This window comes from Accipiter gentilis, chromosome 33, assembly GCF_929443795.1.
Source record: "Accipiter gentilis chromosome 33, bAccGen1.1, whole genome shotgun sequence".
Classification (NCBI taxonomy): Eukaryota; Metazoa; Chordata; class Aves; order Accipitriformes; family Accipitridae; genus Astur; species Astur gentilis.
The window spans coordinates 17,413,286-17,426,435 of NC_064912.1; the positions used below are offsets into that span (position 1 = coordinate 17,413,286).

At 56.6% G+C, this 13,150-nt stretch overlaps 1 protein-coding gene across 6 annotated transcripts in view; it reads right to left on the reverse strand.

Moving 5' to 3' along the window:
- PEMT (phosphatidylethanolamine N-methyltransferase) overlaps positions 1-10,900 on the reverse strand; it is a 46,456-nt gene extending 35,556 nt beyond the window's left edge. The window contains exons 1-3 of one of the 6 annotated variants that reach the window (XM_049791379.1): positions 8,095-8,124; positions 6,736-6,808; positions 5,027-5,134 (exon numbers count right to left, since the gene is read on the reverse strand). In XM_049791379.1, coding sequence (XP_049647336.1) covers positions 5,027-5,119 — 93 coding nt within the window. In that variant the 5' untranslated portion in view covers positions 5,120-5,134; positions 6,736-6,808; positions 8,095-8,124. Of the gene's footprint in view, positions 1-5,026; positions 5,239-6,735; positions 6,914-8,094; positions 8,239-8,474; positions 8,600-9,602 lie in introns of those variants that run through there. The other 5 variants (XM_049791373.1, XM_049791378.1, XM_049791374.1 and 2 more) reach the window with 5 other exon arrangements.
- Between the last annotated feature and the right edge of the window lie 2,250 nt (positions 10,901-13,150).

Here is a 13,150-nt window from a genome sequence, read left to right on the forward strand (position 1 = left end):
CGCAGTGTTACACACCCGGCCAGGACTCTCTCTGTTACGAGACGGCTGGCGAATCGATGCCGTCCACTTACCGCACACGTTACAGCATCGCTGCAAAGCCCTCGCCGCCTGAGTGGGAAGCGTTACCAAGTCACTCGGAATAAAATTGCCACTAAATGCTGTTTGGGGGGTGGAAAAGAAAAAAGAAAGCAAACCCTCGCTCTCTCTTAGGCATTGTACAAAATGAAAATGGCTATTGCTGCCTGGTAGAGAGTCCAATTACAAATAATGTGCATCCTCTCCCTGCACAAAGGATGAAAGGCATCAGAGCTGGTGGTGACATTTTAAGACAGGAGATGTAAGAGCAAATCCAAGCGCGTTGCAAGCCCAGCTTTACCCCAATAAAGAAACACTTTCTGCAGTCAATTGCCTTGCAACGTAGCTTGAAGCCCCACTATTGATCTAGCATCTGTTATAAGCAGATAATCATCGTCACTGTGCCGTGGCTTCTATGACAGGATCTAAAAGCACTTTCCAGAAGATGGTTGAGGGCTGTTTTTCTGCTCTCACCTGCGCTTGCAGGCAGGCAGAGGTTTGCAGGGGAGCCCACAAAACTCTCGCAGGTTTGCAGAATTTGAAGGCCAGAAAAAAAACCCCATAAATCAATCCAACTCATTCATCTCCCAACCCTGTAAACTTCAGCTAACGGAGGTGTACTCCCCACGAGGCTCTGCCTGCCACTCCAGCCCCAGCCCTTGCACAGCCATTTCATACCCTGTAATTTCCTTTTCCCAGCAAGGTGCTAACACACCACCATCAAGCCACCGCTCAATCCTTCCCTTCTGCAAGACAGACAGCGAGAGCTGCTGAAATCCCCCAGCATCAGGCAGTTTTCTCCTGTCCCCAAAAGGTTTCTTGGAGTTTGACTCACTGAGGTCTGAATCCTGACAGCTCCTGACCACTTCCCAGCACTGTGGGGAAGTTTTGGGCCAGGTACCTTCCTCCGAGTTTAGCAAAAACTGGTCAAAGGTAGATGCAACCGGGCTTCCAGCGCCTGCAAACTCCCCCCCCTCCCCACCGGCGCAAGCACTTCTTATCCACTTGGCAGATTCCTTCAGTCTCCAAAGAAGGAGAAAAGGATGGGAAATTAAAAATAAATGAACCAAGAGATACACATCCATCAGGAGCCAGGCATTGTCAGCCCAGGTCCCTGTGCGACTACTTTAATCAAAACCTCATGCAGTTTAAACACTTGACAGAAGTTTAAAACAGAGATCTTGTAACCCTGAACTGGAAAAGCTGCAACCTTGTACAATAAAATCACGTTTTTCTGATGGGGTCTATTTTCTTTAAAATCATGCTAAATTACGCTAAGGCTGTTCCTAACCATGACATTTGAGGTTTCACCCTGCAGATTCCTGCAAGATGCATGGGTGTCTCGAGGTGGTCACCGGAGGTGACGGGAGAAGCAAGCTCTCGGGTGGCAGCTGAAGATGTGCCATTTCTAAATCAGTCCGTGACGCCAGCCGTAAATTTTTAAGACACTCAAATCAAGAAAAGGATTGCTGATGGATGCGCTCCCCACTTGAAACTCACTTGCGTGGTGATGGACGTCAGACTACCTGGCTCGTGGCTATGCCACTTGCTTGTTTGCTATTGAGAGTGTCAGAAACCTTCCAGCTTTCTAGAACCTCCCCATGTGCCAAGGCTCAGCGAGCTCTTTAAAGCCTCCCGCATGCAGGTTATCTGCGTCTCCTGGCTTGAAAATGTTTGTCCCCAAGGAGCTGTTATTTAATACCTTCCTTAGTTACCAAGGGATGGGAAGTTTCTCCCATCGTTCTGCGGCTTTCCAAACACAGATGGGATTTATTGAAGTTTCTGCTGCTTTGACCTCATTAACGTTTTACAGCACGGCTCCAACGATGTGCCTACTCCTTGATGGGTGCCCCTCTACAGCCCCACAGCGGTACAGGTCTCCCAGCTACGTTGAACATCCTTGGGGAGTTTTAAGTGACTGCATCCCCAAAATGGCTCCGCTGCTGCCTTTCGGGACCTCGCCTGCACCCTGCCTCATGTGGGACCACAGCTCCCAGCAGCTCTTTTCATAACAGCCACGGCGGGTGGGAAAGCAGAGACAGCATGAGGAGAAGAGAGGAGAAAAAAAAAAAAAAAAAAAGGAAAAAATCCCAGAGAATAGTGCAGGAACACATCCAAGCTGTGCCATAACCTGGGGGCCACCTGGGGACGGGTAGGATTTTAATTGGCATGGAGAAAGGGAAGCAGAAGAGGGGGTGCGAGCCCTGGGTTTGGTGGGGAAACGCAGCGGGCGACCCTGGGGTGACACTCATGGTACCCCCTGGTACATGCCTGCAGGGGGGAGGCTGGGAATCGGGAGTCCTGAGGCTGTTTTTGGAGAGCTTTTCTCCCCTGCGGAGAACAGGAGGCAGCATCAGCATAGCCCGGCTGGAGTCCTGCAAATTGCCCCACTTAGGCTCTGGTCCTCTAAATTGCTCTCTTAACCAAAGTACATAAATCGACTTGATGAGCATCAGGGTTTTCTCCGGAGCCATGCTCCCCCACAGCCTCCAGAGTTCACGCTTCATCCCCAAAGCCTGCAGGTTTTGTCCCAAAGAAACATGCCTGGTGCTTACCAGGGCAAACGCCTCGCTATGCTTGTAGCCTCAAGATGTGCCTCTCCATTGGCCGAGCATGGCACGGAGCCGGGGTTTCCCCACCACATATTTATTCAGAGGCGCTGCACAGCAAGGACAACTCGGCGCCAAACTTTGCAAGAGGCAGACCTGGCCAGAGTTCAGCAAAAACGGGGAATTAAGACACTGAACTAAATCAACGCATCGCCACCCAATTTCTACCCAAATCAGGAATTTCATGCACAGGAGGGTTTTTGACCAGGGTCCCACATTACTTATTAAGTACAGAGAGCAGAGAGTGCTTGGCACGGCACAGAAATCCACTCTTTGCACTAAAGCTCTTGCAAGCCCAAAGTAATTCAGATGCAGAAGCAATCTCAGCTGCCGGGAAGAAACTCGAAGAGCAAAACACAAAGGGAGCCTGTGCAGGGATATAGAGAAAGAAAGAAGAGCTGCTGGCTAGATGCAAGCAGGGGACACCGATCACATGGAAAAAAGGATGGAGCGGAGGTAAAGGAAGCAGGTCAGGGAAAATCCAAGGATGGCTGGGGCCACTCCTGCTAAAATGCACCCGATAGCGGGGGCTTGCTCAGGGCTGCAGGTCCCACAGCCCCCCCCGCAAGAGCCTTCCAGCAGTGCCTGCTGCGAGCCATACACCGGGACCGGCAGAGCCTGAAAACACCGGGGAGATGCTCGGAGACCCGGGCAGAGCAAGCGTATGGACGGAGGCACCCGGCCTGCAAGAGCCACCCGGCCCGTTACAGCCGGGAAAACATCTAGTGCCACGCTCACCTCCCCAGAGCTTGCCACCAACACACCAGCTCAGGTTGCTCACTGCAAACCCATGCAGAGATGCCTTCTGCTCCCAGGCGCAGGCCCTGCACGTCTTGCTTGCAGTGCCACCTGCCGCCAACGGCAATGCTCTTCAGACACTGGAAGGGGACAACAGCAACGCAGAGCAATGAACTTCCTGCTGTTACATCAGCTTTCCCTGTCCTTTAACAGCAGCCAAACTCTTGATCCAAAAAGCAATGCTATTTCCCAAGCTGCAGGCGTCCCACAAGTCGCAGGCGTAGCAGCAGACGCTAATAAAGTACTTTTTTTTTCTTTCCCTTTTATGCAGTTTCTCGCTGGAGCCGGTCTCTCCCCCCCAGAGACCACATCCTGAATCTTGTTCATTGATTCTTTATGCTAAATGATGACTCTGCAGTCGAAATAATGTGGCATATTCTAGTTTGCATTTCAGGCACCGTGAGACTTTTTAATAATGAGTTGCATGAAAAATTAGGGAAGCTGCAACAAAGAGCTCCGACAGAGGTTTCCAAAGTGACTCACAGCCAGGAGAGTCTCGCTTTTCCAAAGCCCAGCATGAGACAATCTCAAGAGCCCCCACGCTCAGAGAGAGCCGAGCCCTCCCCCTCTGAAAAAATAAGGCCTTTTTGAGGAGACTTCCCCAGGGTGAGAATCCCTGCAGGGAGGTTTGGCGGGCGGTTTTGGGAATCTTGGCTGAGATGACATCCCACTCCCATGAGTGCTCGCAGGGAGAAGGTTTTACCCCACACCTCAGCAGTGCTGCGGGATGGGAGTCACCTCGTCCTTCAGCCAGCCTGGGCTCCCCCGCTTGGCACACTGGCTCTCCAACTCTCCAAAACAGGGCCAGCAATGATTCTTCCTGCTCTCGCAGGGAGGTAGCAAACCGCAGCGGTAAAGGGCAGCGAAGACTTTTCCAGTCTCGGCTCCCAAAGTGGTATCGCACCCAGCAGATGGTATGGCACCCACAGGGACAGCGAGCATCACCCATGCACAGGTATCCCTGCTCCTGCTTGGGGCTGGCTTGCTGCCAGCTCTGCAGCTTTTTGCCAGACTTTGCAGCATGATGGAGGGGGAATTTCTTCAGGTTAACTTTTGGCTGGTTTTGCTTCCTACCATCCACATAACCAGCTGCCAACATATTTCAAGGGGAAGCAGCAGGCAACATATACAGCGCAGCCCACCGCCGGGGGTTAATGCCATTTTTGCTCAGTCCCAGTGGTGGCCAGTGCCTGGCTGCTGGGGTGGGAGGTACGGCAGGAGGCGGCTGAAGGATGGGTTTGACTGCTCTGCCCCCTCTCCCAAGCTCAGCTCCTAATTCCTTCTGCATCCCATACGGGATCCCACCTTCACCTCCTCTGTGACACCCTTCACAGCTGTCCCCAGCCCCAGGAGTTCTCTCTGCAGCACAGCTCCCTGCTCACCCACTTCTAACACCTAATAACTCAACACTGCTCTCCCCACCCAGCCCAGCAGACTTCCCCAAAAGAGGTTTTTCCTCCAACGCTGGCCAAAGGAGACCGCCCTGTAGCTGGCAAAGGAAGACAAAAAAATGAAGGGGTGGCTGGCGCGCAGGCAGCTCTTACCACGTTCCAGAAGAGCGGGTTGAAGGCGATGGAGAGGACAGCCACAATGAAGCCAGAGTCGGTCACATCCACGTAGCCAAAGAGCCGTGCCATGGCTGTCACATCCACCTGGGGGGAAGAGCCAGTTACTGGGGGTGCGGGTTCCTGCAGGAGCACCAGGCGTTGTACCCGAATATGGGGCACTTCATCTCAAACCAAACACGTCAGCTGCCCTGCGAGAGTGGACAAATCTTTTAACGGCCCCGAGCAACACGCTGTGTCAGGGTGCAAAGCCAAGAAGAGGGATGGGGGGTCCTCCAAGCTGTCTCCCCCCACACCTTGGGGGCACAGGGCTCTCGGGGAGCCCCACATTTGCAGCAGTGCCCAGAAGGACACAGGCACTGCGAGGACACTGCTGCTGTGAGGACGAGAACCAGCGCTACGGGGCAGCTGCCAACCCAAGCCCGTTTCCAAGCCGCAGGAAAGGGAGCACCGTTTCACAGCACCTCGGCGTCCCCAGGGACGGAGAACTGTCCCAGGGATGCTGGTCTGCGTGGAGATGCCAAGCAATGGACTGTGTCAGCCTCAAACTTGCCTTCCCTAAAGTAAGGGTGATGCAAACCCCCTCTACAGTGAGGGGGGGTGCATTTGCACTGTAAGAAGCTGCAAAAGACTTTCCTGTCTTATTTAATGACAACAACAACAAAAAGCCCTTAAAGCTCACTGTTCTTCCTCCTTTCTCCTTTTAAGAAAGAGATATTTTTCCCAGGACGGCTCCCTGACATTGTCAGCATTTTTACGTGCAATAAGCCATGCTGCTTCTCCCTCCCCGCCCCCTCTCCCAGCAGTGGTATTTGGATGAAAAACAGCCAGAGCCTTTCTTTTTTCTTTTTTTTTTTCCTAAAAAACTTTGAAAACAAAAGACAAAATAGCCCAGCCCAAGCCCTTCCCTCGCTTGAATCAGAATCAAGACAACATCGAGACGTGGAAGGTTTTTGCTTCCCAAACACAGCTGTGTTTGCAAGTCCTTCGGATGCCAGGGGACAGGAAAGGCTCAAAAAGGCATCAGCTCCACCTCACCCCTCTGGGAGAGAAATTCCCACTGGCTCCTCACGGGTTCTTTGAAGGAATCAGAACTGCAGTGGGATTCACGGAGAGGGGCTGCTAAACCTGACACCTCTTGTAGCCAAGAGCAGAGGCCCTGGGAACGGCTCCCGTGCTGTCCTGCCCCCAGTGCAAAGTGCACGAGCAAAGGCCATACGGCCCCAGGGAAATGGGGGGAACCTTACGGGGGTCCGTGGCTGCCTTCAAACCGCCCCAGCTCCCAGGAACTCCTCCATCTGAGCCCTCGGGATGCAGTTGCTGGCAAAGAATGAAGGGAACAGCCCCCAGGGCCTGATCCTGACCCATCTCCCCCTATTCCGACCCTTCCCGGCCTCTATTCCCACCCTTCCCGGCCTCTATTCCCCTCCCTTCACCCCCGAGCAGCCCTTCACCATCAGACCTCGTCCCTTCAAACCGAGTGCTGCCCAGCCGTAACCTGGGCACCCAGAGAACTGCTGGCGCTGGGGCCAAACTGTCTGGTCCCGCTTGAGTTGCAAACCCGTGGGACTAGGACAGCTTCTTTCCTCTCGTTTTGTACAGAGCTGAGCACATTGCCAGCACGGGCTGAACAAAAGCTTCTTGACCTACTAACTCCCGTCTGGCAACATCGTTAACATTGCACTCACCTTCTTCTCTCCTCCTCAACAACCAAATTTGCCGCTGCCAGCGGGAGGCGGATTGGCCTGTGCCTAGTATGTGCTTTTAGGGATAAAAGAGGAGCCCATTAGGATGAGGCGTCTCTGCAAGCTGCGGCGACAGCCAGGTAACAGGCACAGAACATTCAACTTTGCCCCCTCCTCCCCAACAGGGGATAAATAACGGTAGAAAACACTGCCCGCTTGCCTGCGGCCCCAAGGTCAGGGAGGGTAAGAACCGCACGGGCACCCGGGAACTGCATGGGCACTGGGGCAAGAGCTGCATGGGCACCCAGGCAGGGTCTGCACGGGCACCCACGAGCTGCATGGGCACCAGGGCGAGAGCTGCATGGGCACCCAGACTGGGTCTCTACGGGCACCCTGGTGGGAGCTGCATGGGCACCTGGGCGAGAGCTGCATGGGCACCCGGGCGAGAGCTGCATGGGCACCCAGACTGGGTCTGCACAGGCACCCAAGAGTTGCATGGGCACCCTGGTGGGAACTGCATGGGCATCCAGCTAGGAGCTGCATGGGCACCTGGGCGAGAGCTGCATGGGAACCCAGAGAGGGTCTGCACAGGCACCCAAGAGCTGCATGGGCACCCAGACTGGGTCTGCAGGGCACCCTGGTGGGAGCTGCATGGGCACCCAGGTAGGGTCTGCATGGGCACCCAGACTGGGTCTCTACAGGCACCCTGGTGGGAGCTGCATGGGCACCTGGGCGAGAGCTGCATGGGCACCCAGAGAGGGTCTGCATGGGCACCCTGGTGGGAACTGCATGGGCATCCAGCTAGGAGCTGCATGGGAACCCAGAGAGGGTCTGCACAGGCACCCAAGAGCTGCGTGGGCACCCAGAGAGGGTCTGCATGGGCACCCTGGTGGGAGCTGCATGGGCACCCAGGCGAGAGCTGCACGGGCACCCAGGCGAGAGCTGCACGGGCACCCAGGTAGAAGCTGCACAGCCACCCAAGACCCGCACACGGGCGCCCGGCCGAGCCGTGGGCTGCACCCACGGGACTCCCGTGTGGTGCCGGTGCAGCCGCTGCCACGTGGCCGGAGCGTGCGGCGCCGTCGCGGCCCGGGTGGAAACGGGGCCGGGGCCGGTGGCGGGTGCTCCCCGGGTAGAGTCCGCGGGGTCCGACGGGGTAGTGGGGGGGTGGGGGGAGTCACGGCCACGAGCTCTGCGGAGCCCCGCCGTGTACACCGGGAGAGGCCGGGGCGGGGGGAGCTGAGGGAGGGGGTCCGGTGTAGTGTCCCCCCACACACACACAACCGAGCGGCAGCGCTCCAGGCCCACGGCGCTCCCCGCCCGCCCCCCCCGCCGCCGCCGCCGCCCCGGCCCCGCCGGTACCTGGCCGTACTCCAGGCCGCCCAGCCCTTCGCAGCACTCCCGCGGGAAGGGCCGGCCCCCGCCCGCCGCCGCCGCCGCAGCCGCCGCCGCCTCCTCCTCCTCCTCCTCCCGCCGCCCCTCGCTGGGCCCGGCCCGCCCCGCCATGGCGCAAGGCCGGTGGACCGGGGGGTCGCCACCGCCAACCAACCCACCCACCCCCCCTGCCCTTTCGCCGGGGCCTGGCCGAACCCCGCGGTGGCGCTGACGGGAAAAGCGTAATCCCGCCTCCGCCGCCGGCAAGGCCCCGGTAACGACGCGGGGGTAAGGGGTTACGGAGGAGGGGGGGGGGGGGGGAACCGGGCCTGGCGGCCGGGCCTAAGCGGCACCGGGGAAGCACTGACCTCGCCGCGGGCCCGGCCGCCTCCGTCGCGGGCTGCCCAGCGTGTAGTCCGGCCGTGGCGGCGGGGAGGGCGGCCCGTTGTTGTCGGCGTTTGGACTTCGACCCTGCACGGTGAAGCAACCGGACCGCGGCGCGGGTCGGTCGGGACAACCCCTCCCCGGGCCACGGTGTGTGTGTGGGGGGGGGGGGGGGGCTGACCGTGGGGCCGTGGGTGGGAGTGGGGGAGGAGGAAGGCCCCAGAGGGGAGAGTGGGCAAGAAACCGAGGTGCCGGTGCTGCAGCGGGGGCAGAGACCCGGCCCTGCCTGTCCCCCTTCACCGTACCCCCTTCCCCTACCCCTGCCCGTACCCCCTGCCCGTATTCAGCGCTCCCACCAGGGCCAGTGGGAGGGAAACGGGCTCCAGTGGTTTTCTGGTACCGGAAAGACTGTGGAAATTAAATGTTGTGTGCCTGGTATTACTCATTCCAGGGCAAAAGGTAAAGCCATCAAGCCTGGATGTATTTTAAGGACAATTCGTTGCCGCCTACTCCCTTCAGCAGGTGTAGTATTTTTATTTTTTTTTATTGCTGTTATTATTCCTACTAATATTATTTCTCCTCTTCACTCCTCTCTAGGATGTTTCTTATGGGCTGCAGTCGCGGACCTGCCTGTGCATGGGAAATCAGGTAGTATCATCCCCGCAGACCTCTTGAGGGTCTCTGCATGGACCATCCCCTTTTGCAGATCCTCCTTTGAGGGGGAAATAAATTTTCTTCAAAAAGGAGTTTGCTGCAAAGGAAGCCTCATGGATGAGCTGCAAGAGTTCCTCCCAGAGGTCTCACGGGAGTGGGGAGGGGATGGGATGTCCGAGCGCTCGTGCCCTGGCAGGCACCGAAAATGTACATGAGTGATGGCTCACACGAAACCCTCCCTGGCGAAATGGCATCCTTGGAGGTTGCACTTCAGGAGACCCAGGGGATCCCAGCTACGACTCCTGGCCCCACGGGAAACCGGCTTTCCTTAGTTCTGCTTCTCCAAACCCCTCACTGCAGCAGCACGTCCCCACCTCCCTGCCTGCAGGGTCGGCTCCTGCACTCGGGGTGCTTGCCCAGGGTTGGACCCCATCCCGTCCGGGCCCGAGCACACTCACAGTATAAATTGCAGCGCCAGGCTGGTTTGGGATGAGGCGTGCAGGAAGGCGCCGTGGGTGGGAGCAGTGTTCCCCATGGATGATCTCCAGCTGCTTCCGGCCTCTTCTCCCTCGCGCTGGATAATTTTGCTGTGCCGAGTGTGTAATTATCGCCTCTGTCATCTCCCAGGCTGGGGCGCGGGAGCAGATGGGAGGATGTTTATTTTGCGAGTCCCACCAGCTGGGTGCTTGGGGCAGCGGGGAGGGCAAAGGGGACGCAGCGGGGAAAGCAATGATGGCTGTGTTCAGAGAGGAGGAAACATCACCCCGGGGAGGGAATTAGCAGGGACAAACCTTTCCAAACTGTCCTCCCTGCTGCAAGGGGAGGATGTCCCGGTGCTGCCAGCGCTGCCAGCTGGGAAAGGACAAGGATGCCGTGGCAGACTGGGAGGAGGAATGGCCGAGGGACAGAGGGAAGGATGGACGGGGAGGACATGCAGAGGGGTGAGCTGTCTCGCTGGCTCCTTGCTCGAGGCCAGCAGAGCTGGGCTGTCATGGACACGTCTGTCCTGTCACCCCAGTGAAGGCATGTGCTGCAGGACCCAGTGCCCTACCACCAGCTCAGCTGTCTTTGGGGCAGGGAATCGCACCGGAGCCCCCACGCTGTTCCCAGTGCCAAATCCCCTGTCCCAGGAACATCTTCTGCGTAAGAGGGACGGGGGGTGTTTGCAGCGGCAGAGCCCCTCTGCACTGGCCCCCATCCTGCCTCGGAAACATCCCAGCAGCTGGGAAGGAGACAAAGAGGGCTTTCTGCAGGGCTGGATTTTTCTTTGTGTCCCCATCCCTCCCCTTCTCCCCGTGGCATGCCTTTTATCCAGCTCTCTGTTTCCGAGCACCGAGCTAAGGAAGAGGGCATTGCCCTCAGCTTTCCCAAGTCCCTTCTCCGCTTGAACCCCCCCAACGCCCTTTGAAATCCCACCACAGCCCTGAGAGGTCACTGATGAATATGGAGTTGCAAATGCCTGCGTGGGCAGAAAGCACTTAAATGAAGTCATTCGTAACGGTGGCGATGAGCTGCCCTGTCGGAGTGAGGACCGGGAGCTGGCTCGCCAGTTGGCAGCTGTTAATGGCACACAGGGACCGTGCAGCCGCCGTTGCTTCTGCTGGCATCTGCTGCAGCAGCACCGAAGGGTTTCCACGCATTTGACACACTCATCGTGTGTAGCTCAGCAATGCATGTGTGCATCAAGCCGGGGAAGGATGCTCGCTGTCTGCGAGTTAGCGGGATGCTGAGGCTCAGCAAGCTGCTGTTTGCTCAGGAGCGTTTCAAACACAAGGAGACCCAGGGGACTCGGGACTCGTGGAAATCCAGGGCAGAGAGTGCCGTCAGGTGGGTTTCCCTTAGAAATGGGACATTGGCTGGGAAACAGCGGCCAGGTCAACTTCAGTACAGAGGGTCGGCTCTCCTTACAAGGCCAAGAGAAAGCTTCCAGGCCAAAGGAACCGTTTTCTTGCTGAGAAAAAGGAAAAAAGGAGATATAAAGCACCTACAGCTTCCACTCTCCGCAGATGACTCTTGCTGCTGTCCTTTGCGAAGCAGGACAAGCTCATTAACTCCTCTGCTTGCCTGCAGCTCATATAAGCCTGCTCTCACCCATCGCTTCAGCCAGGTGAACCAGACTTTATGGTTGTCCCCAGCAAGCCTTGGTGCTCACCAGCAAGGGCTGCTTTCTGTTGGCAATCTTGGTTTCTCCTGTCTGAGCTTGCAATCCGCCTGGTCCCACCCCAGCTATGTCCCTTGCTGATAGAGGTCCCATGGGCGCAGCGAGGGGCTGGGGCATTTTTCCCAGTCCTTTGCATCCCGTTCCCCGAGGGCTGTGTCATGGTCCACATGTTCAAACCTGCCCTGAAATAAAGCTGACCCCCAGGGGTTTAACCCTTGCAAACCTGCAAGGGCTTGGACTGACGGGTCATGGAGATCAAGGACAGAGCATCAAAACACATGGTAAAGGACGGCATCGCAGGCCTAGAGAGAAGAAAATAATGCTGGAGCGCAGAGATGAAACCATGGGCAGAAGCAGCGAAATTGCAGGTACTCTTCTGTCCTCCATCAGATAACACGTTGTCACCAGCGGTGCAATGCTGCAATCCAGACCTGCAACCCTAGTGGAAATCCTCTAGTGTTTGTGCTGGAGGTTAGCTCTATTTATATTCTGATGAATGATTTACTCGAGTAATTGGCACACAGCTCCCCTATTACAGATCATAAAGAATTAATCACGAGATTTTCAATGCTCCCCCATCAATTTTATTAGGCTTGATTGAACGTGGTGGATTGGGAACATATGGTATGTGAGTCAGACTCTGCTCCCAGTTACACCCTGGTTAATGCTGGGGACTCGCTCGGCTGCTGATCCCTGTAAATCCGGAGAAGCAGCTGCTCCTTTCCTTCTTTCCATGCCCTGACTGCTCCCTGAGTTCCCTTAAATGCCCAGGGATGCAGAGAGCAACCAAGATCAACTCCATGTACCTAAATTCTCCAAAAGGCTGAGATGCTCCCAAACTGAAAGCCAGGCTGGGAAGAGGATGCTTTACTTCCAGCTCCTCCATGTATCGGCATGAGCCAGAAACCGGAGCCAAATGCTTGGGAGCTTGAGATCTGCCCCTACAGCAGTTGTCGAACAACAGCCCCTGCGAAGGGGACGTGTCACGGCGTGGGAGGCTTGTCGCTCTCGAAAGTTGAGGATGCTTGTCTTGGCGTCCAGGTGTCCTGCCAGGCAGGTTTGCCCACGGGAGATGCTTTCCTGAAAGAATTAGCAACAAGAAGTCCTAACACCCGCAGGAGCAGGATGACACATCCCTGCCCCCAACCAGCAGCATAGCGTGATTCCCTGGAGGAGAAACCTCCTTAAAAGCCACATCCCCTGCGTGGCTCTTCTCACGCGGAGAACCAGGAAAACCTCCAAAATTTCAATGTCGAAGGCTCCCTTGTTTTTTTGCCTGTGGGTGTTGTTATCGTGCTAGCTTATGCGCAGAGTCGTGATGCCGGGAAGGGGATGGTACGGGGCCCTGCTCCGGCTCGTGGGCAATGCTCACCCCTGGTGAAGCTGTTCCTGCTGTGCTCCCAGTAACTACACCAGTATCTCAATAGGTATTTATAGGAGGGAATGGGAACTTTGGGTGTAGATGGAGTTACTTGCATAAGCCTAGCGTATCCTGAACCAGGCTTACAGAGCAACCAGTCTGGCACAGCTACAACCCACGTCCCCATCTGCTGTCTTGAGCAGCTGCATTGAAGGGCACCGAGAAGTTATTGCCAGTAACTCTTGGCAGGAGCCAGCGAGGAAACCTTCCTCTGGGGAGAGCTGATCTGGGGAGGGCAAATCAGAAATGCAGCAGAGGATAGAGCAGGATCTGTCCTTCCTGCAGGCAAAGGGGAATAACAACGGCCCCTTTGCCTTTACGGTCAAAACATTTTGCATACACAAGGTCCTGGTTCGGGAGCAGAACGGGCAGGACCTTGCACAAGGCTCTTGCCAAGCATCACTGTGCCCCCATCGCCTGGGGCT